Source organism: Nicotiana tomentosiformis, chromosome 12 (genome assembly GCF_000390325.3).
Source record: "Nicotiana tomentosiformis chromosome 12, ASM39032v3, whole genome shotgun sequence".
NCBI classification, from domain to species: Eukaryota; Viridiplantae; Streptophyta; class Magnoliopsida; order Solanales; family Solanaceae; genus Nicotiana; species Nicotiana tomentosiformis.
Window position 1 is genome coordinate 58,103,932 of NC_090823.1, and position 23,877 is coordinate 58,127,808.

The 23,877-nt window shown below is 41.4% G+C and overlaps 2 protein-coding genes across 2 annotated transcripts; one reads left to right on the plus strand and one right to left on the minus strand.

Annotated features, from left to right (window-relative positions):
• The first annotated feature begins 600 nt into the window (after nt 1-600).
• Nucleotides 601-1,107, plus strand: LOC138902694 (uncharacterized). Its single transcript, XM_070190583.1, has one exon. The coding sequence runs from the start codon at nt 601-603 to the stop codon at nt 1,105-1,107; it is 507 nt and encodes a 168-aa protein (XP_070046684.1).
• Nucleotides 1,108-21,188: 20,081 nt separating this feature from the next.
• LOC138902695 (uncharacterized) lies at nt 21,189-21,662 on the minus strand. The gene has a single exon (XM_070190584.1). It carries the CDS (start codon nt 21,660-21,662, stop codon nt 21,189-21,191), a length of 474 nt encoding a protein of 157 aa, XP_070046685.1.
• Nucleotides 21,663-23,877: the final 2,215 nt, after the last annotated feature.

The window sequence follows — 23,877 nt, forward strand, 5'->3', positions numbered from 1 at the left end:
GCAAGTAGGTGACACACCTACTTGTCACCTAGCAGCTTGCGCAGTATCGCACAAATGCCCATATCTTTCTACTCCAATGTCTTATTGACAAACGGTTTAATGCGTTGGAAAATAGACTCATAGATCTTTAATTTGATGGGTGGAACACCCCATAACTCTAAGTATATTGGGAGAAAATCGCAGTTATATTTGACCCAAAGTTTCAGTAAAACTTATGAATGTAACTTGTGATGACTTTTGTTCCACAACTCTCTTGACTTCAAAACATAACACATGGATGTCATACGACTAATATAAATCATAACATAATCTCCTTATCATGTTAAGCACCCTAGTCTCACCCCAAAGGTATATGTTATAACATTCCCAACTTGTCGACTTTCGACGAAACATTATTTTCTTCAATTGCTTTAGCTTCTGAACTGTCCAACCCTCTTTGTACTTGTTGTTCATGATCTTCAATATTTGTAACCTCAGAGGTAACATGATTAACTTACTTTATATACTTTTAAATATTATCTCATTTTTGGTCCTACATTAGTTTGCTTACGACGCATTTTTACGTACGAAAATATAGGGTGTAACATAAGCTCTTACGACATGACATATATCTTGATAGCAGTGGATTATGTCTCAAAATGGGTCAAAGAAGTTTCCTTGCCAAACAATGAGGCAAGAATTGTAACCGCCTTCTTGAAGAAGAACATATTTACCCGATTTGGAACCCCAAGGGCCATCCTTAGTGATAGTGGTTCTCACTTTTGCAACAAAGCTTGTGCAGGGTTGCTCGATAAATATGAAGTTAAGCACAAGGTGGCCACCCCTTATCATCCTCAATCAAGCGGTCAAGTTGCAATATCCAACCGAGAGATTAAAAACATTCTAGCAAAAACTATTAATGCAAACAGGACCAACTGGTCAAGAAAACTAGATGATGCATTGTGGGCTTATCAAAATGCATTTAAGACACCCACTGGCACCTCACCTTCTCGGTTGGTTTTTGTTAAGGATTTTCACTTGCTAGTGGAGCTTGAACAAAAAGTCATGTGGGTGTTGAAAAAGTTAAATCTTAACTGGGCTGAAGCTGCTAATATAAGGATGACATAACTCAATGAGATGGAAGAGTTCCGTTTCCATGCCTATGAGAATGCAGCCATGTATAAAGAAAGAATGAAGTTTGTTCAAGACAAGAAGATCTTGAAGAGGGAATTCAAATCAGATGACTTGGGCTTACTCTTTAACTCAAGGTTGAAGTTATTTCTGGGCAAACTCAAATCCAAATGGTCTGGCCCATTCAAAATTGTTAGTGTGTCTTGCTATGGCGCTATTGAATTAGAATTCGAAGATGGGACTCGTACCTTCAAAGTAAATGGCCAAAGGGTGAAGCGTTATCTTAGAACCATTGGAGAACGGCAACTAGTAGAACAATTCAAGCTAAAAGATGGTCATGTACCAACCTCCACCACTGATTAGCCAAAATGGGGCAACACCATTCCGTCGCGACGTTAAATCAAGCGCTTCTTGGGAGGCAACCCATGTGTTGGTAACATTTTTGGTTAGATTTTTACCTTTGTAGGTTTATTTGTAATTGTTGAATAGTTTGACGTGCGTGTTTTAGAGTACAGGTTACTCAAAATGCTAAGAAATGGGATGCAAAAGCAGAGGGAAAATGAAGGAAAGTGAACTGAGATTCAACTATTGTTATGCGACGGCATAATGGGTTCGCTGTCAGAAAACTGGTCGCATACATCAACAGACCATCATGAAAACTGGCCTTTTAAAATGCGTAAAAAAGTCAACTTTTGCGGTCCGCAAAATAGTTCTGCGACCGTAGAGTGAGTCGCACATCTATTACACACCACCTAGGTACTAAACAATCGCAAAATACTTTTGTGACTACGGAAGATGTTTTGTGATGGGAATTGCATCACAAACCCCCTCAAGTATTAAACCCTCATCTCATTCTCTCTCATGCCCGTTTCCCTACTCTAATTCCACACAACAAAAGAATGGCAACAATATCTGCAAGGGAATGTGTGATAGCTGTCGCACATCCGCCTCCTCCTCACCTTGTTCCTCTGTAGAAACAACAACCTGTTTGCCTCTATTGTACCTCTGATTATCACCCTCCTTAAAGACCTGCTCCTCATCCGCCTCCTCATGAGACTCTACAGATTACTCGTCTGACTGATCATCGGTGTGTGCATCGGGTCCCAGAACTTGTGAGATGTTAGTACTATGTTCCTCCTTTGCTGAGATGAGGTTTGTGAACTCCAAATCAAGGCTTGGTATTTGGGACGTGCCAGTGCCATGCTCCCCCTCCACCGGGAGAAGGGTAGTCAGGTCAAACTCCAGTCTTTGCATCTTATGCATTTCCAACATGAGCTCAGCTACATCCTTTTTGAGTTTAGGCATGTCCCCATCTCCTACAAAGGGATATGATCGAACTACTTGTAGCCATAATCGGGTGTGCTTAACCCCTTAATTATTTTAGGAATAATTCAATTAGAAAATCTTGTTAGTCTTCGGAAGAAGCTAATAAAGAATTATTACCCGAGGCTAATTAACATAAACTCTCTCATATTTGTAAAATCATGAAATACAATGAATCATTACTTGAGTGTAATTTTTCTTGTAACCATGCTTGTAGCCATTGATCATTTTACTTACTTTCTAGGTCAATTTACATTTTCGCATTTAGTTATAATATTTTCACAATCACCCTTTTAAGTGTTTGGCTTAGCATAATACGCGATAATTCTCTTACATTGCGTAATCGCCTACATATTATTCTCTGTGGGATTCGACCTCGACTCATAGTTGGGTATATTATATAGCATGCGACCGTGTCCATTTACGTTTTAGTAGTGAATTCGACGTCATCAAAATTAGCGCCGTTGCCGGGGAACAATTGGCACATTTAGGTTGTTTGAGAAATAAGCGTACGTGCTTTGGTCTAAACTTGTGAATATTTGTATAATTATTTTCTTATTTGTTTTCTTGTTTGTTTTCATTGTTTTTGAAAAATGGCATCATGTAATGAAAATTGGTCGGATGATAGTTGTTCATACTTTTGATGACCCTTGTCCTTATTGTAGAGGACCACACTCATGGAAAAATTATTTAAATTCTCCCGGGGGCGGATTATGCGCACAATCCCAAACCCATGAGTGGAGCATATGTGATAGGCGTGGCGGTCAAATGGTCATTGGGCTAATTGTGATTATTTGTCCGTCCCTTCCCCGAAACCCCACTTTGATGATTCTACTTTTTTTGATGATAACTATAGGCATATGGAAGTGGAAGAAATTGATCATGGTCAAAATGGAGAGTTCAAGCTCATGATGGAATGCCTACTTGAAGGAGGAAACAAAGAGCAAAATGCCTCGGAGGAGCTTTTGAAAAATAGTCTCCAAAATGATTTGGCGCTTCAAAGGTTTAACTCACAAATGGGAGAAATGCTTGAAGCTTTAGAGGTCCCAAAAGCCTCCGAATTGAATGATAGCCCAGAATCTTCCTTAGAGGTTAGAGCCAAAAATCCTTCTTTGGCACTTGATCCAATTCAAGAATAACTCTCAAATGCTCAAAATGAGAGGTTAATGCTCATTTTGGAGGCCATTCTTGAAAATGAGGAGAAGAAAAACTTGGCACTCGAAGACTTAAAACAAGCACTAAATCGAAATGATGAGACTTACGCACTTTGAAAGACCAAATGAAATCATTGGTTGAGGCTCATTATGCCTACCAATTTGAGAGTGTGGAAAGAGGTCAATAAGAGTCCAACTTCGAGAGAGAATATGATCTATATTTTGAGGAATCGAGAATTGAACATCCTCCAATCGACTCCATGCTTGTTGGTGATGCCAAAAAAAAATAGAATTAGAGTCAACCGGTGTAGTTAAAAAGATGGTTGAAATTGACTATAATCCGGGGGAAAAAGAGGATGTCAAAATCTGGAAAAAGTTGGAAGTTGGGAGTTTGATATCTCATTCCAAGCACTTTTCAACTTTTGACTTGTATGGTGATATGAGAATTGAATCCATGTGGGAGTGCAAAGAACAAAGTCAAGATGAAGAAATCAAAGTTTTGATTTTTCATCAACTTACCACCCCCCGTCCCTCGTGGTCACAAACTTGATTCCAAGTTGGGTGCCCAATTCATATCCTCCAAGTGGAGAGAAAAGTGGTATAGCTGACTCGCGTCGTGCCACGACGTTATGGCGCTTGGTGGGTGGCAACCCATCGTTTTCAAGTTTTTAGTCATTTTTAAAATTTTTATTTTGTTTTTCAAAATTTCTCTTTAGAATAGTTTATTTTATTATTCATGATCAATCTACCAAGTTTCAGGAAGTTTGGAAGTGTCTGGGACAACAAGCAAGAAGATTAAGTAATGAAGAAATAACTGTCCAGGCCTCAGTTGTCACATTTATGCAAACTGGGAGATCATCGCCAAATCGAAGTTAGACTTGCAATTGCGAACCCTGCTGACTTTTTACCATTCGCAATTGCGAGCTCTCTGTTGCAATTGCGACCTTTGAGGCCTTTATAAGCGGTTTTTCTGAACACTTAACAAAAATACCAAATATTTTTTGAGGCTCTAAAATTGAACGACCACTATCTTCCTCACTCTCCCAACTCTCAAGTTCCACCATTTTTCACTCCTAATTGCAAGTATCAAGGTGTGGAAGCTTACTCTTCGTGCTCATCATGATTTGTAGCATCTTATTCTTCTTCTTCTTCTTCTTCTTCTTCTTCTTCTTCTTCTTCTTCTTCTTCTTCTTCTTCTTCTTCTTCTTCTTCTCTCATTTATCTCTCAACAGTTAGGGTTCAAATGGGTTCTCTCTTCTGCACGAAATTATTTGAAACATAGCTCAAATGTGTTCTGATTTCTGGGTGAGATTGGTTGATAGTGTGAGCCTCGTTCTTTGCTTGAAAAATGGGGAAGTCTGAGTACCCATAACTTTCTTAAAATAGGAGTGACTTTGTGTGCTTAAATTCTGTTTGATGAAAGGCCCGAATGAAATTCTTGGCCGAATCATTGAAAATTCTTCAACTCGTGGTTGTGTCTGAACTTTATTGCATGTTTGTATGCCTAAAAACTAATTGGACTCTTTAATAGTGTGATTTTTTTCGAAATTTTGGGGTTGAACTGTTCTGGGTTTGAAGGGCTCGTGGGGGCGATGGCATTGCAATTGCGATTGCCTATTCGCATTTGCAATATTTTGCATTTGTGAAGAGGCTACCATAATTGCAAAAACCATCAGACTTGGCAATTTTTGCATTTGCGATGATTGATTCGCAATTGCAACTTTCGAAGATTCCTTCTACCTTCGCAATTGCGAGGAAAATGTCGCAATTGTGACGTCAGAGAGCAGACTTCTGCTGAACTGAAAATTCTAATTTTTTTCTAAGGCTGGGTTTTGACTGTCTAATCATCTCTTTGGCGTATTTGACTCATTTTACAATATATTTCATACCCATATCGCGTTTTCACTCCAATCCTTTGTTTGTAGGTACCATAAGCTAAAAATGAGCGCTAGTTTTGCTGAGTCCGCGCATTACAACCCTTTGGAAATTGAGGAGAACTATGACTAACACCGATTCTTGTCATTGGAATGCCAAGAACGGTACTATGCAGAGTTGATTTCGAAGAAGTTGCTCCTAGAAAGTGGTATATTGATGGAAAAGGTCCCTGAATATCTTCCCGAGTTCGATTAGAGGCTTGTGGCCATGGAATGGACATGTTTTGCCCCTCAGCCTTGCAAAGAAAATGAGCAATGGGTGAAGGAATTTTATGCGAATCTTCCGGCCGTCATGTTAAGAAATCCAATCATGAGGATTTGTGGCAAAATGGTGAACTTCGGAGCTGAAGCTGTGAATCGAATCTATCACCTACAGGACCATGACATGGCATTATTCTGTGAGAAGGATTGTGCCTCAGGCAAGTGGTTGGTCTCCAAATTGTGCACTGGTGAGGATGTTCCATGGGCAGCTGAAAAGAGAATGATCACATCCAAAGAATTCACTGCCGAAGCAAAGATATGGCTAGCTATCATATGCAGTCGCATCTCTCCCGCGGAGAATATATGGAATGTACCAATATTGACAGCTCAAATGATTGCTTCCATTCTTAATGATATCCGGCTCAATGTTGGTGCGATTTTCATCAATGATCTGAGGGATTATCTGAGGCAGGATGGTCAATCATTGATGTTCCCATCTCTCATCACTGAGCTATTCCAGCTTGCAGGGGTTGAGGAGGATCCGAAAGACAACTGGATAGATCCGGGAAAGCCTATTGCTCCATTGAAGAAAAGAGGAGAGGGCAACGCCATGAAAAGCAAAAAGAGAAAGTTGGAATCTTCTTCTCAGGTCGACCAAGGTAGCCAGCCATTATCTTCTGCAGGAGGACCATTTGCTATGCTCTCTGAAGAAATGCGATTGATTCGTGACCTAGTAGCTGGCCTTCCACAGGGACATGCGGAGACATTTGAGGGACCCTCTGTATGCATCTCAAAGAAAGAATTTCAAAAGTATTTTGATGATCAGAAGAAGCAGGGGATCACCTTAAGAAGTTAGAGAAAGCATACACAGATTTGGCCACGGCGCACGGTACTTTGAGTACTTCTCATTTAAAGCTGGCAGCTGCACACACTAGGATGAAGAAGAGGGAGAAGAAGAGAGATAAATTCTTCACCCGCATGTGGAAGGGCGTGAAGGGGCTGTGGAATGTTCTAAAGCCTCAAGAGTCAGTTCCATTGACCTAGCCAAAAGATGATGATGATGCTCCAGTCCAGTGGTCTGAGGAAGAGGAGGAGGCTCCAACTGTGTCCGACGGAGAGGAGAGCACTTGATGCAGTATTCAGGGAGCACTTTCCACCGTTTTACTCTATTTTGTTTAGTTGCATTGAGGACATTGCATCATTTGTATTTGGGGATGGTTTCTTGTATAACTGTTGATATGGTAGATTGATATTTTGTTTCCATGAGAGTCATAAAATTACTTTTCACAAAGATTCGTTTCCACTTGAAGAATTGAGCCACAACAAAGCATTGCACATTACTATGCAATTTGAAGACATGTCGGCATGGTACTTCCCGATCATAGACATGTGGAAACCAGATGAACTCCCGATAGCCTGGGAGGAAAAGAAAACATGTAAGAAACCTCTCCAACTCACTCCAACACCTCAAATGGACCAATGAACCTCAGACTCATCTTGCCCTTCTTTCCGTACCTCATGATACCCTTCATCGACCAGACTTTCAAGAGCACCTTCTCGCCCAATCACGCGCTTTCTGATCCGCGTAACTCTACTGTCTGTACTGAGCTGTGCAAAGTTGCTTCTGTATTAACTTTACCTTATCCAAGGCATCCTTTACCAAATCAGTACCATATAACCTAGCCTTATTGGACATCGCCGGCCATACATGGCCTCAAATGGAGCTATCTCAAAGTTGGACTGATAACTGTTGTTATAAGTAAACTCGTCCAATTGTAAGAAATGATCCTACTTCCCTCCTAAGTCAATCACACATGCTCTGAGCATATCCTCTGGAATCTGAATGGTCCGCTCCGATTGCCTGTCGGTCTACGGATGAAAGGCCGTACAGAGCTCTATCCGGGGACCCAACTCGCTCTATACTACTCTCCGAAAATGTGAAGTGAACTGAGGGCTTCTATCTGAAATGATGGAATAGTCACACCATGCAACCAGACAATCTCTTGAATATAAATTTGGGCCAACCTCTCTGAAGAGTACGTAGTCACTACTCGAATAAAGTGAGCTGACTTGCTCAGTCTATCGACAATGACCCAAACGACATCAAATTTCCTCAACGTCTGCGGCAACCCAACTACGAAGTCCATATTGATGCGCTCCCATTTCCACTCCGGTATAACCATCTGCTGAAGTAAGCCACCTGGACTCTGGTGCTCATACTTAACCTGCTAGAAATTTAGACATCTCACCACATACTCTACTATGTCCTTCTTCATCCGCCACCACCAGTAATGTTGCCTCAGGTCACAATACATTTTCGTAGCACCTGGATGAATGGAATACCACGAACTGTGTGCCTCCTCTAAAATCATCTCCCTCAAGCGATCAATATTAGGAAGGCATAGGTAACCCTGAAGCCGTAGAACACCATCATCACTGATAGTAACCTCATTGGAACCACCCCATAGCACCGTCTCTCTAAGAACTAGCAAATGCGGATCATCGCATTGATGAGCCTTAATCCACTCAAATAAAGATGACTGAGCCACAACACATGCAAGAACTCGAATGTGCTCTGAAATATCCAACCTCACAAGTCTGTTAGTTAAGGACTGAATGTCTATGCCAAACTACCCATACTCTCAGCCTTCTTGATCAAGGCATCCGCAACCACATTCACCTTGCCCAAAGAGTATAGTAATATCATAATCCTTCAGTAACTCAAGCCATTTGCACTGCCTTAGATTAAGGTACCTCTACTTAAACAAATGCTGCAAACCGCTGTGATCAGTGTAGACCTCACACGACACTCCATAAAGATAATGCCTCAATATCTTGAGAGCACGAACTATCGCGGCCAACTCCAAATCATGTACATAATATTTCTTCTCATGGGATTTAGCTGACGTGAAGCTTATCCAATAACTCGCCCCTCCTGCATCAATACACAACCCAAGCTAACGCGTGAAGCATCACAATATAAAGTATACATCCCTGAACTGGAGGGCAATACTAATACCGATGTTGTAGTCAATGCGGTCTTGAGCTTATGAAAGCTCGCCTCGCAATCATTGGACCATCTAAATGGAGCACCTTTCTGGGTCGATCTAATTAAAGGAGCTACAATAGATGAGAAACCCTCCACAAACTGATGATAATAACCTGCTAACCCCAAGAAACTCCAAATCTCGGTCACTGTGGTAGGACGAGGCCAACTCTGAACTGCCTCGATCATCCTGGGATCTACCTTAATACCCTCATCTGATACAATATGCCCCAAGAATGCCACATAATCTAACCAGAACTCACACTTGGAGAACTTAGCATATTGTTTCTGTTCTCGCAAGGTCTGAAGCACAACCCTCAAATGTTGCTCGTGCTCCTCCATACTACGCGAGTAGATCAATATGTCATCAATAAAGACTGATAGATGATTCAAGATATGGCATGAACACCCGATTCATCAAATCCATAAATGCCGCTGGGGTGTTTAGTCAAGCCGAAGGACATCACTAGAAACTCATAGTGCCCAAATCTAGTCCGGATAGTTATCTTCGGAACATCTGAAACATTAATCTTCAACTGATGATAGACCTCAAGTGGATCTTATAGAACACCCTAACACCCTGTAACTGATCAAACAAATCATCAATGTGCGACAACAGGTAGTTATTCTTGATAGTGACATTGTTTAACTGGTGGTAATCAATGCACATTTGCATACCCCCATCCTTCTTCTTCACAAACCATACTGATGCACCCAATGAGACATACTCGACTTGATGAACCCCTTCTCGAGAAACTCCTCAAGTTGTTCCTTCAACTTTTTCGAAGCCATGCGGTATGATGGAATAGAGATAGGTTGGGTACCTGGGCAAAATCAATACTGAAATCGATATCAAGATCTGGTGGCATGCCTAGTAGATCATACAAAAATCTGTCGAAGAACTCCAGCACCACGGGCACTAAATCAATCGTGAGAGTCTCCACAACAGTATCTCGAACATAAGCTAGATAGGCCAAATAACCCTTCTCGAGCATGTGTCGAGCCTTCAAGAAAGAGATAACCCGACTGAATGTACTAATAGATGAACCCCCTCCACTCCAATATAGGCAACTCTGGAATTGCTAAGGTAACAGTCTTGGCATGGCAATAAAGTACGGCATGGTACGGAGACAACCAGTCTAGAATCACCTCAAAGTCGGTCATTTCAAGCAACAGAAGATCCGTTCTGGTCTCATAACCAAAGAATGTCACTACACAGGCCTGGTAAACCTGATCTAGAACAACAAAATCACCCACTGTAGTGGACACATACACAGGAACATCCAAGGACTCACGAGAGACATCCAAATAAGGAGCAAATAGAGACGACACATATGAATATGTAGATCCTAGATTAAAAAGTACCGAAGCATCCCTACTGCAGACATAAATAATATATGTGATCACGTCGTCTAAGGCTACTGTATCTGGTCTGGCTAGAAAGGCATAGAACCTAGCCGGAGTTCCACTTGGTTAGCCTCCACCTCTAGGGCGACCCCTACCCACCTGCCCTCTACCTCTGGCCGGTCGGACAGGTGGTGCAGCAAATAGTGCTGTACTTCCTTGCCCCGAAGCTTGGAGCAAAACTTCCTCATGTGACCAAGCTCCCAACACTCGTAGCAACCTCTCGGTTTGGAATATTGCTGACCCTGAGTCAGACCTTGGTGACCGGAATACCCACTGGAGGAACCCTAAATAGCTAGTGGATGGTAGGTACTCTCTAGAATGACGCTGAAGTAGGGCTGCACCGGAGCACCCCGAGCAGCCGGTGGTGCTGAATACGTGGGCCTGCTAGATTAGCCTCTCATAACTGACCTCTGCCCCCAGACGGGGCGCCATTGAATCTGCCAAAATTCTGAGGCAACTTCTCCCCCGTCATATACAATCGGCCCTGGCTGCGGATACCCTCGATCCTTCGAGCTCTTTCCACAACCTCCTAGTAAGAAATCCCATCTCAACCTTTCGGGCCATAGTAACCTGGATACCATAATGCAAGCCCGCAATAAACCTCCGTGCTCTCTTTGTATCTGTGGAGAGTATCATAAGTGTATGGCAAGACAAACCAGAGAATCTCGCCTCATAATCGATCACAGACATATGACCTTGCTGGAGCCGCTCGAACTGACCCCGTAACTCTTCTCTCTAAGAGAGTGGAATATACCTCTCCAAAGAGAGGCGTGTGAACTGGCCCCAAGTCAAGGGAGGTAAACCTGCTGGCCTGCTACAGAGATAAGACTTCCATAATCTACACGCCCTACCCTCCAATTGAAATGTGGGGAAGTCCACCCTATTAGAATCCAATAATCCCATATTATGCATCTTGTCCCTGTAATGATCAATGAACATATGTGGGTCCTCATGCCACTCACCGCCAAATAAAGAAGGATGTAGCCTAGTCCATCCGTCCAGCTGCTTTTGCTGCTCAATGGTCGCGGCTGGTTTAGGCTCTGGTAAAGCCGATATAACTGGCTGAGCCCCGCCCGCAGGTAGTGAACCTAGGGTTTGATAAATGGCAGCAGCATTCCCTGGAGCCTGAGTGGTAAGGGTCTGTGCTCCCCCTCCCTCCTGTGATGTGGTCGGATTTGCGGGAAATAGCCCGGCCTGAGTTATAGAATCCATGAACGTAGCATACGGCCCATGAACTCCTGAAATCCCTGTGTAGTTATCAAATCCGCCGGGGTCAGCTTAACTGCACGCGCCTCTTCCTGCTCCTCAATAATAGGGTCCTCAACTGCATCTATTGGTGGTGCTACAACAACAACTCTAGGACGCCCTCGTCCTTTAGCAGGAGTTGTGGTCCTCCCTCGACCTCTGCCTTGGCCTCTAACAACTGGGGGAGCAGCTCGTCTACCGCCGGGTACAACCGTAGCATGCGTTCTCACCATTTGTGAGAGAATAAGAGAAGATACTTAGCATAACATCGACTGCACGATAGGAGATGAATAAAGAGAAGTTTTCCTAACACCCTATAGCCTCTCGAATATAAGTACAGATGTCTCCACACCAATCCGCAAGACTCTACTAGGCCTGGACTATAGGCCGTAATGGTGCCCAATGTCGCCGCTTGGTAAGCCAACCTGAACTATCAATTTAATTATTCATTTTATTACTTTTAAAATCATGAAATTTATTTAATAAAGAAACTAAGTATAAAAGATCATGATGGTACAACGTATAAATAAGACATAAAATTAAATAATAATAATGTTAGGAAAAACCATAAACATCTACTAGTAATTCCCAAAACCCGGTGTCACAAGTGCACAAGCAATCTAGTAGAATATACAAAACTCCTATAACTATTGTGTAAGATAAAATAGACATAAATAGTAAATACAACAAGGAGGAGACTCCGGGCGCTGCAGAACGGAGCATGGGAAGCAGCTCACCACTAGGTCTCCGGATAATGTGGATGCGCCCCCGAGCGGATACCAGATGTACCTACCTCAATACCTGCACAATTTATGCATAAATGTAGTGTGCGTGCGTAAATCAACGTGTACCCAGTAAGTATCTAGTCTAACCTTGAAGAAGTAGTGACGAGGGGTCGATATCGACAATTACTAGTAGTCAATAAATAAAGTGCAGGAATAATAAATAGGCATGAAATACAACAGTAACAATGGAATAAGCGACAATTAATGTGATTCTTTAACAAAATATCAATTTAAAATCTCCAATTATCACATGTCAATATCAACAAATAAGATCCATCTAGTAACTATCAATTCTCAAGTCATGAAGGAAATATCAAGTATAATCGGACTTCTAGCGATATTACGCATGAGTTATGCCGAGTTCGTACGGCCCGATCCATAATAATCATGTACATACACCACCGAGGTCATACGACTCGATCCATGGATGCATCTCATTTATATATATATATATATATATATATATATATATATATATATATATATATATATATATATTTTCGACCCGATCCACATGAATAGGGAAACTCTTCGGACTACGGGACATAAATTTAAAACACCATGATAGGAACATAAAGTAGACCGATTTTCTATCAACAATCGAATACTCCGCCAAAACTCAAAGTAACAAAGCTCGGTCTAACATAATCCCTAATCGAATTTCAATTATAAATTCAAGTAATTAAACTAGCAAGTTGAGTTCAAATAATACAAGTATTGTATGATAAAGTCCTAAGTCTACCCGGACATAAACATGATTTTAGCTACGTACGGACTCTCATCACTTCGTGCGTATGTAGCACCCATAATTATTAACAAATAACGATTTAAACACCTACGGGCTTTATTCCCTATTATAATGTTTGGCAAGAGACTTACCTTGCTTTCAAGTTCACTACTCGGCTCTTCCACCGACTAATTACCTCAAATCGATTCTGAGCAATCCGAAACTAGCCAAAGGTCATACAAACTAGTCAATATATGCTCAAAAGTTCATAATTTAACTATTAGAGTAATTTCCCAAGCCAATTTAGAAAATTCCTAAACGTCACCTCCGGGCCCACGTACCTGGATTCCGAAATTTTTGTAGATAAATGTTACTCAAGACCCTATGAACTCAAATATATAAGTTTTACTCAATTCTAACATCAATTTCGTGGTCAAATCCTTTTTTACTAAAACCCTAGGTTTTCTAACAAAGTCCCAAAATTTCACAATTTCTCTATTTTAAAATCTACCCAACTATGTATTAAACTCACATTATGTAGAAATTACTTACCTCAGGATGCTAGATGATAAATCCCTCTCCAAGAGCTCTAAAATTGGCCAAGAGATGTGAGAAATGAAGAAAATGGCCTAAGTCCCGTTTTTAAGACAAGTTACTGCCCAGACATCCCATCTTCGCGATCATGAAGGCAAGATTGACAAGGCCCAGAAAACATTCTTCGCGAACGCGATAGGAACCTCACGATCGCGAAGGCTAACCATCCCTACCCTTCGCGAATGCGAGCTCCACTTTGCAAACGCGAAAGCTATTAGCTTGGCCCCTCCCCAGCTGGCCTTCCACTATCCGAATGCGACCCAATGACCACGAACGTGAAGGCTAGTCGCCCTAGAGCATCGCGATCGCGACCCCATTTTCGCGAATGCGTAGAACAAATGTCTCCCTGCCCAATTCCTTCATTGCGAATTCAAGGCTTCCTCCGTGTATGCGAAGAAGGAAACCAGCAGCAGAATTTTTGCAATTTTTTACTTAACTCCGGGTGGTCCGAAATACACCTGAGTCACCAGGGACCCCGTCCAAATGCACCAACAAGTTCACAAACATAATATGGACCTGCTTAAAGCCCCGAAACACATAAAACAACATCAAAACCAAGAATCACACCCTAAAACCAAATTAATCAGCTTATGAGCTTCAAACTTCTTCAACTAGCTCCGAGCACGATGAATCATACTTAGACAACTCGGAATGACGCTAAATTTTGTGCACAAGTCATAAATCACCATACAAACCTATTCTCAAGCTCATAATCACAAACAGACATTGATAGCACCAAAGTCTACTTCAAACCAAATTTAAGAAACTCTAAAACGTTTATGGTGCCAACTTTCAACATTAAGCGCTGAAACACTCCCGGATCACCCAAAAATCAATCCGAACACGCGCCGAAATCTATAATAAACAAGCAAACCTATTGGAATAATCAAATTTCGATTCCGAGGTGGTTTATTCAAAATATTGACTAAAGTCAAACTTGGACACCTTAGGTCACTGTTAAGGAATCAAGTGTTTCGAATTCTATCCGAACCCTTCCAAAACCAAACCAACCATCCTCGCAAGTCATAAAATAGTAAACTCGCATACTGGGAGTCTTAATAGGGGAACACGGATTTAGAAAGTAAAATAATCGGCCAGAGCATTACACTTAAAGTGACAATATAAAACAAGAAAATAGACAAGAGATATAGAGAGGCTTACAATAAGGTTATTTTGAACATGGTATTAATCATTGGGATCACGGGGCAGATCATGGGGATGGTTATGGAGGTGTGGGAGTTATAACCATAAGTAGTGATATAGTAGAATTTATGGAGTAATGGAGAAGAGTAGTGGGTATTACTCCTTTAGGAGTTATAGACATCTACCATAATTTAATATTTTATAACAAGCTCACTTTATTAATGTTATTAAGTGAAGAGTGCCATACCCTTAAAATCACTTAAAGAGACCGGGGAGAGTATGAAGCAAGATGACATTTATATCAATATATCACCGTTTAAAGAGATATTTTATCATGAATTTCACAAAATTGCATTCAAATCTCTTGATTACTTGAAATTTAAAAGATTAATCTTGTCACTATGAAACCTTTCGATAATAAGAAATATCATATTTCTTATATTGAGATTCATCTTCTGACTATTATAGTAGTTTACACTTGAAAATATAACTAAGTGGTCAACCGATGTTACGATTATCCCGTGCAATTCGTCCAAAATTATTTCATTGATCGAAATATTGATAGCTGAAGCTACATTCACTTCTCTCCTCATGCATTATCTTTGAGCCTTCACTATCAAGGATTAAATAGATAGCTAATAGGTATGAGCAACAATCCTCTAGCTATAGATGTCATGACCCAAAACCCCCCACCAAGTCGTAATAGCACTTAATCCAACCCGCTAGGTTAGTCAAAGAGTATAAATTACTAGTATAATGAGAAATCATCAGTATATTAATAAATTTATAATAGAATTCAATACAACTACCCTAAAGGTTGGTAGTACAAGTCACGAGTCTCGAAAAAATAGATTTACAAAGCTGGTAAAAGAAGTATATACAACATATCTTTGAAGGTTACATAAACAAAGACGAGATGCTATTCTACCATGAACAAATGGTAGCTCGAAGCTGGGATGCAGCTACAACATCAATGCCTACCTTCATCATCCGCAACAGCTCAACTCCAAGAATTTGCATGCAAGGTGCAGAAGTATAGTTTGAGTACAACCTACCTCATGTAATCAATAAGTATCTTGACTAATCTCAGAGAAGTAGTGACGAGATTTTTAAGTCAAAAGATACTTACTTTAAAGAACCTGTGCAGCTCAATAACATGTATAATAAGAAAAAATATTCCAGAAAGACAACTACAGAATAAAGATTATCAACAGTAAAGGTGCACAACTGAGATAGGGTAATAAACAAACTCTACCAATTAGACATATTCAAATAATATAACTTGCACCAAACCCGCTCACAACCAAATCATCAAATAATAAAAGAGTCATATATTATCATGTTAAATGCAATGCATCAAACCATATAAAAATTCATAACGCACGTAAAGAGGTCATATGCTGTGACAACCCGATAAGCCGTTTTGAATAATAGCTCCCTTTTCTATGTACTGAGACCTCTTGTTGCTTTATTTGATAATTTATGACATACGTGCATGGTCTATGTCATTTTTTGGAAAGTTTATATGTGAATTTGTTTTAAAAATATATGATTTTTAGCTTTAAAAATAACTTAAGTTGACCACGGTCAACGTTCTTGGTAAATGATCTCGTATCGGTATTTGGACAATTTTGGTAGGTTCATATTTTTTTTGGACTTGTACACATGTTTATATCACAAGTGACCCTAGGAAGTTTCGACACAATATGTGAAAATTGGCAAAAGTTGAGTTTCAAGTTGAAAATCTAGAATTTTGATAACTGATTCTTGATATTTGAGGTTGTTTTCAGGATTTGAGTGAGCGAGCGAGTTTGTTTGATACTGATACACTTATGTGAATGTTCGGATTGAAGTCTAAGGTGCTTAGATGTGTTTCAGATGCATTTTAGGAAAGTCTGCTATTAGGGATCTGGTACATCAGGTCTACAAGTCTCGCAATTATGATGACCTGTTCACAATTACGGGTCCCGCTTTTGCAAAGTCGGCCTCGCAGATGCGATGACGGGAGAGGGACTATGATCTTCGCAAATGCTAAGTAGATGATAAAATTGCAAACTTCTGGGCATCGCTTTTGCAATGGATTTATCGCAAATACGATCGGGGGCCTGGGCTAGGTAGTCTTCACAAATGCAAAGGTGGACACACATTTGCGATAGGGCATGTCCGCAAATGCGAAGGTTATGTCGTTTTTTGCGACCACTATTTGGTTAGGACCCTGATCACATTTGCGATCAATGGTTCGCTTTTGTGATGGTCGCAATTGCGAACAAGAATTTGCAATTGCAACATCTTCAGCTGGGTAAAAGTTGAAAAAATCGGGACTTAGCTCATTTTGCACTATTTTTCAACCCTAAACTCCATATAGGCAATATTTGAAGGAGATTTTCTTCCCAAATTCATTGGTAAGAAACTTTTACTTGTTTTCAATCAATTTCAATTACTCTTTCATGAATTTTATCATCAAATCTAGAAATTTCAAGGTAGAAATTGGGGGGTTTTGGGTAGAATTTAGGAATTTTATAAAATTAAAATATAGACCTCGAATTGAGGTCGGATTTGGAAACAAATGACGTATCTGGGCTCGGGGTGAATGGGTAAATGGAATTTGGTCAACATCTTGAATTTTGATCATGTGGGCCCGGGGTTGTCTTTTATTGACTTTTTCAATTTACTTAAAGATTGAACCTTTTTCATTCGCTGGTAGTTTGTAAAACTCGTTTTGGATTGTTTGAATGATATTTGGATAGATTCAGTTAGTTTGGAGGATTATTCTAAAGGAAAACTCGTGGTTGATTATTTTTTTGATTTAGAAAAGCGGTAAGTATCGTGGTAACCTTGACTTGAGAGAATTAGGGCTTGATTCATCTATTTGTACATGATTTATATGTGGGGACGACGTATATGTAAGGTGACGAATGTATATACGTTTTCATGGGTTGAGCATGCTGAATGGGCTACTTAATTGTTTGTCTTCACTTATTTCATGCCTTTATATATTTCTATGTTATCACTTGTTACATGCTTTATTTGCTACATGCCTTTTCTTGTTCAATATATGCCTTCGTTTGTTACGTGCCTCTATTTGTTATATGCTTCTATGTATACACACCTTCATTTGTTATCAGCCTTTACTTGCTCTATGTCTTTACATGTTATTTGATAGACGTTTGTACTTGTCTTATGTCTTCACTTGTTCGTTAGTCTTACTTGTTCTTACTTCACTTCACTATGTATTATGAATTAACTTGAGGCTTTATTCGTGTATTTCCCTTTTGCGTTATGTTGTAAGATATACCGTAGCTAGATGTAGTTTTATAATATGTATATATGGGATCAGGTTGCACACCGCAGTGATATTGATATGATATTAGGATCAGGTTGCACGTCGCAACGGTACTGAGATTATATATGGAATCAATTACACGCTGCAATGGTATTGATGTTATATGGGATCGAGATGCACGCTACAACATATTAGCTATATTATGAAAGTTCTTGGTTGTTGGTTCCGTTTCCATGTTATGTGGTGAAACTGAGCATAGGTGATATTCTGGGGCCCTCTGTTGTGTATTTCTTATTCCGGTTTCCATGTTAATTGTTGTTACTCTATTCTGTTATAGTTTTCTACTTATGCTCGTACAGGTTTATAGTGAGTGCCTTGTCATAGCCTCATCACTACTTCGTCGAGGTTAGACTCGGCACTTACAGAGTACATGGGGTCGGTTGTACTCATACTACAATTTTGCGCTTCTTATGCAGATTCTGGTGGTGGTTCCAGCGGCGCTTAGTAGAGATTTTCCCGGACATATTTCATCAGGAGACTTGAGGTAGAGCTTCACAGCATTTGCAGACCCTGAAGTCCCCTTCTTATCTACTATACAATTTATTTCATTTCGGACAATTGTATTATTATTTTTGACACTGTTTGTAGTACCGTTAGCCGCTCATGCACTTGTGACACTAGTTTCTGGGATTAGACTAGATGGCGTGTATGGATTTTATTATGTATTTCATGTTTTACAGCTTTATCTCCTCAATAATCTTATTTTAAAATTTTTAAAGTGATTAATCATTTAGAAAATGTTGGCTTGCCTAGCAAACGAATTTTAGGTGCCATCACGGCCCTATGGTTGGGATTTTGGGTCGTGACAAGTTGGTATCAGAGCACTGGATTTTCTAAGTCTCACAAGTCATAAGCAACCTTAGTAGAGTCTTGAGGATCGGTACAGAGATCTCTGTACTTATCTTCTAGAGGATATAAGGCTTTATGAAATTTCACTTTCTTTCTTTCTCTATCGTGCGACTTTATTCTATTGCTGAGTTTGAATCATTCTTTTCTTAAAATATCGCATATAGGGAGGAAATGTACGGTATCCATAGCTGATCAAGAGCATGAGCTCCAGGTTCCAGCCACTACAATGGATAGGAGTCGGGCCCAAGGTAAAGCCAGAGGCAGAGTTAGAGCTCAGCCTAGAGCAGGCGCAGCAACACCTGTTGTCGAGCCTCAGATCGAGCAAGATGAGGAGATCCCTATTTTACCCGTGCCAGTAGGACCAACTCAAGTCCTAAAGGGTTTCATTACCACCCTAGTGCTTCACGACGCCCTAGTCTTCCTGGTTGGTCTTTTGGAGAGTGTGGCCCAGGCTGGTGTATTTCCTGTAGCACCAGTCGTTTCTCAGGCCGAGGGAGGAGCCTAGACTCCTGCCACTCACACTCCAGAGCAGATGGCTCATGGGTATTAGACCCCAGCATTTCTACCAGTTGGGGAGGCTCAGTCTATTGCTGCTACATAGCCGGGAGAGACCTACAATGTTAGCTGAGGGGCTGAAGATGTTCGACAAGTTCACCTAGTTATTTCCTCTTCACTTTGTTGGTACACCTTTTGAGGATCCCTAGGAATTCTTAGACTGATTCCATGAGATATTGCACAACATGGGTATAGTGGAGTCCAACTGAGTTGACTTCACAGTGTTTTAGATGCATGGCTCTGTCAAGAGGTGGTGGAAGGTGTATGTTCAGGGCCGACCAGCAGGTTCACCTCCTCTCACTTGGACTCAGTTCTCACAATTATTCTTAGAGAAGTTCATTCCCTCCACTCAAAGAGAGGACTTCCACAGTCAGTTTGAGCACTTTTACAAGGTTAGCATGACCGTTACTCAATATGAGACCAGATTCGTGGATTTATCACGCCATGCAACTATCTTGATCACTACCTAGAGGGAGAGAGTGCGTAGGTTTATAGATGGCCTTACATATAATATTAAGTTACAAATGGCAGAGAGACCGAGGATGATTTATTTTTACTCAGGTTTTGGAGATTCCTAGGTGGATCGAGAGGATTCGTGGCCAGAATGTAGAGGTGGCCTTTGAGAAGAGGCCTCATCATTTTGGTGGTTTCAGTGGTGCCTCATTTGGTAGAGGCCACCCTATCAGGTCAGTTCAGTCAGCGCTTCATGTATCACATGGTGCTTCGGGAAGTCATGCTTCTTATGGGTCTCATCCAGAACAGTTAACATTCAGTGCACCTTCAGCTCCCATCGGTGCACCATCGATTCAGAGCTATCATAGTGGTTATTTGGGCCGTCAGGGTAGTCTCAAATTCAACAGTCATGCCAGCAGAGAGAGTGCTTTGAGTGTGGAGGTATGGGTCATATCAGGAGGTACTATCCCAGACTTCAGAGCAGTATGCCACAACAGGGTACTCATGCCATGATTTAGGCACCGATTACTCCACCGCCCGCTCAGCTAGCTAGAATCGGGGATCAAATAGCCCGAGGTGGAGGGAAGACATCTAAAGGTGGAGGCCAATCGGGGAGAGGCCATCCAAGAGGTGGAGGCCAGATTGGTGTGGCTCAACCCCGTTGCTATGTATTTCCAACTAGACCTGAGGCGGAGTCATCTGATGCGGTTATCACAAGTATTGTTCCGGTCTATCATATAGATGCATCAGTTCTATTTGATCCGGGTTCTACTTATCCGTATGTGTCAGCCTATTTTGCTTCATATTTGGTCATGTCTCGTGATTCTTTGGATACTCATGTTTATGTATCTACACCCGTTGGGGATTCTATTTTGGTGCACCGTGTCTATCGCTCTTGTTTGGTCACTATTGGGGGCTACAATACCGTAGTTGATCTTCTGTTATTGGATATGATGGATTTTGAGGTTATCCTTTGTATGGATTGGTTTTCCCCGTATCACGCTATCTTGAATTGCCATGCCAATACTGTGATGTTAGCCATGCTGATATTGCCTCGATTGGAGTGGAGAAGTACTCTTGATCACTCCACTAGCAGGGTGGTTTTATATGTGAAGGCTAGACATATGGTTGAGAAGGGGTGTTTGGCGTATTTGGCCTATATCCATGATTCTAGTGCCGAGGTGCCTTCTAAGGATTCTGTATCGGTGGTGAGTGAGTTCTCAGAGGTGTTTCTTACAGATTTGCCGGGTATTCCACCCGACAAGGATATCGACTTGGTTCCGGGACTCAGTCTATTTCATGGTAAGCCTACCACAAAATCAATAGTGATGCGCTCCACTTCCACTCTGGTATCTCCAATCTCTCCCACCCGATTTCTGATGATCATACTTCACCTCTTGATAATTCAAACACCAAGAGACATGACCAACGATATCTTTCTTCATCTTCTGCCACTGATAGTGTTGTTTCAAGCCACAGTACATTTTCGTGTCACCTGGGTGAATGGAATAGCGAAAACTGTGAGCCTCCTCGAGGATCAACTCTCTCAACCCATCAGTGTTCAGAACACAAATCCTGCTTTGAAGCTGCATAACACCATCATCTCCAATCAACAAGTGAGGATCATTAAACTGGCGAGCCTCTATATGCTCCAGCAACGATGCCTGTGCCACAACACAAGCGAGAACCCGGCTAGACTTTGAAACATCCAACCTCACGAATCGATTGGCCAAAGCTTGAACATCCAATGCTAACGGTCTCTCTCCAACAAGAGTATAAGCAAGACTCCCCATGCTCTCAGCCTTCCTACTCAAGGAATCGACCACCACATTAGCCTTCCTGGGATGATATAGAATGGTGATATCATAATCCTTTAATAAATCTAACCACCTCCGCTGCCTCAAGTTCAAATCCTTTTGCTTAAACAAGTATTGTAGACTCCAACGATCTGTGAATACTTCACAAGACACGCCGTAGAGATAGTACCTCCAAATTTAATGCGTGAACAATGGCAGCCAACTCTAAATCATGTACTATGTAGTTTTTCTCATGGGGCTTCAACTGACGTGAAGTATAAGCAATCACTCTACCTTTATGCATCAAGACACATCTAACGCCAATTTGTGAAGCATCATAATAAACTATATAAGAACCTGATGCTGAAGGCAAAACCTGAACTGGAGTTGTGGTCAAGGCAGTCTTGAGCTTCTGAAAGCTCTCCTCACACTCTGGACCACCTGAATGGGACACCCTTCTAAGTCAATCTGGTCAAATGACGATAATACCTAGCCAAGCCTAGGAAACTCCGGATCTTAGTAGAAGACGATGGTCTGGGCCAACTCTAAACTGCCTCCACCCTTATCCGATCCACCTTAATCCCCTCCCTAGACACCACATAGCCCAAAAAATCCATCAAATCAAGCCAAAACTCACACCCAGAGAATTTAGCATATAGCTTCTTCTCCCTTAAGGTCTGGAGAACGATCCTCAAATGTTGATCATGATCCTCACGGCTGCGAGAGTACACCAATATGTCGTCAATGATCACGATGATGAAAGAATCAAGATATGCCTCGAACACGAAGTTTATCATGTGCAGAAATGCTGCTGGGGCATTGATCACCCTGAATGACATCATCAAAAACTCATAGTGACCATATCATGTCCTGAAAGCAGTCTTCAGAATATTTGAATCCCAAATCTTCACCTGATGGTACCCCGATCTCAAATCAATCTTTGAGAATTCCTGATCACCCTGAAGCTGGTCAAACAGATCATCAATACGCGGTAGTGGATACCTTTTCTTGACTGTAACCTTGTTCAGCTGCCTGTAATCAATACACATCCTCATAGAGCCGTCTTTCTTCTTTACAAATAGAACTAGAAAACCCCAATGCGAGATACTCGGTCTGATGAAACCCTTATCAAGCAACTCCTGAAGTTGTTCCTTTAATTCCTTTAACTCCACTTATGCCATACGGTATGGTGGAATAGAAATGGGCTAAGTTCCCAACACCAGGTCAATACCAAAATTGATATCCCTATCACGCAGCATGCCCAGTAGATTTGCTGGGAACACATCTGGGCAATCTCTCATTACCGAAACTAACTCGACGGTAGGAGTATCGGCACTGACATCCCTCACAAAGTTTAGATATGCCTCGTACCCTTTCTTATCCATTCGTTGTGCCTTTATCAAGGACACCACCCTGCTAGGAATATAATCCAATGTACCCCTCCACTCCAACCACGACAACCCTGGCATAGCCAATGTCACGGTCTTGGCGTGACAGTCCAAAATAGTGTGATAGGGAAACAACCAATCCATGCCCAAGATCATGTCAAACTCCACCATACTGGGTAGCAAAAGGTCAACTCTGGTCTCATAACCACAGATAGTGACCAAACATATCCGATAAGCACGATCTACAATAATAGAATCTTCCATAGGCGTTAACACATATACAGGGCACTCAAAGAATAATAAGATATATCAAAATATGGTGCAAAGTAAGATGACACATACGAATAAGTGGAACCTAGATTAAATAAAACTATTATGACATACCGGAACAATACCTGTGATGACAGCATCAGATGCAACATCATCAGTCCTTCCCGAAAAAGCATAGCAACGGGTTCTGGCCTCCCCCTCTCGGATGACCTCTACCCACCTGACCTCCACCCCTAGCTAGAAGTGCAGGTGGAGTGGCCACTGGAGCAGCAACTACAACATGTGAACCCTATGGACCCTGTGGAATCCGTGGAGCCTGTGTAGCCTACGGAGGTCCACCCCTCCTAAGTCTGGGATAGTCCCTCACTATATGCCTGGATCACCACTCTCGAAACAGCCTCTCTGTTGGCGTGGCTGCTGAAACTGAGTCTTACTCGGTCGACTAAATAGACGCTGAAGGTAGACTAGTAGGAGGTGCATTGGAAAGTGTTTGTGCATAATGGGCGATCTGAAACCTCGGAATAGCTGGAGCACTACGAGTAGCTGGAAGTGCA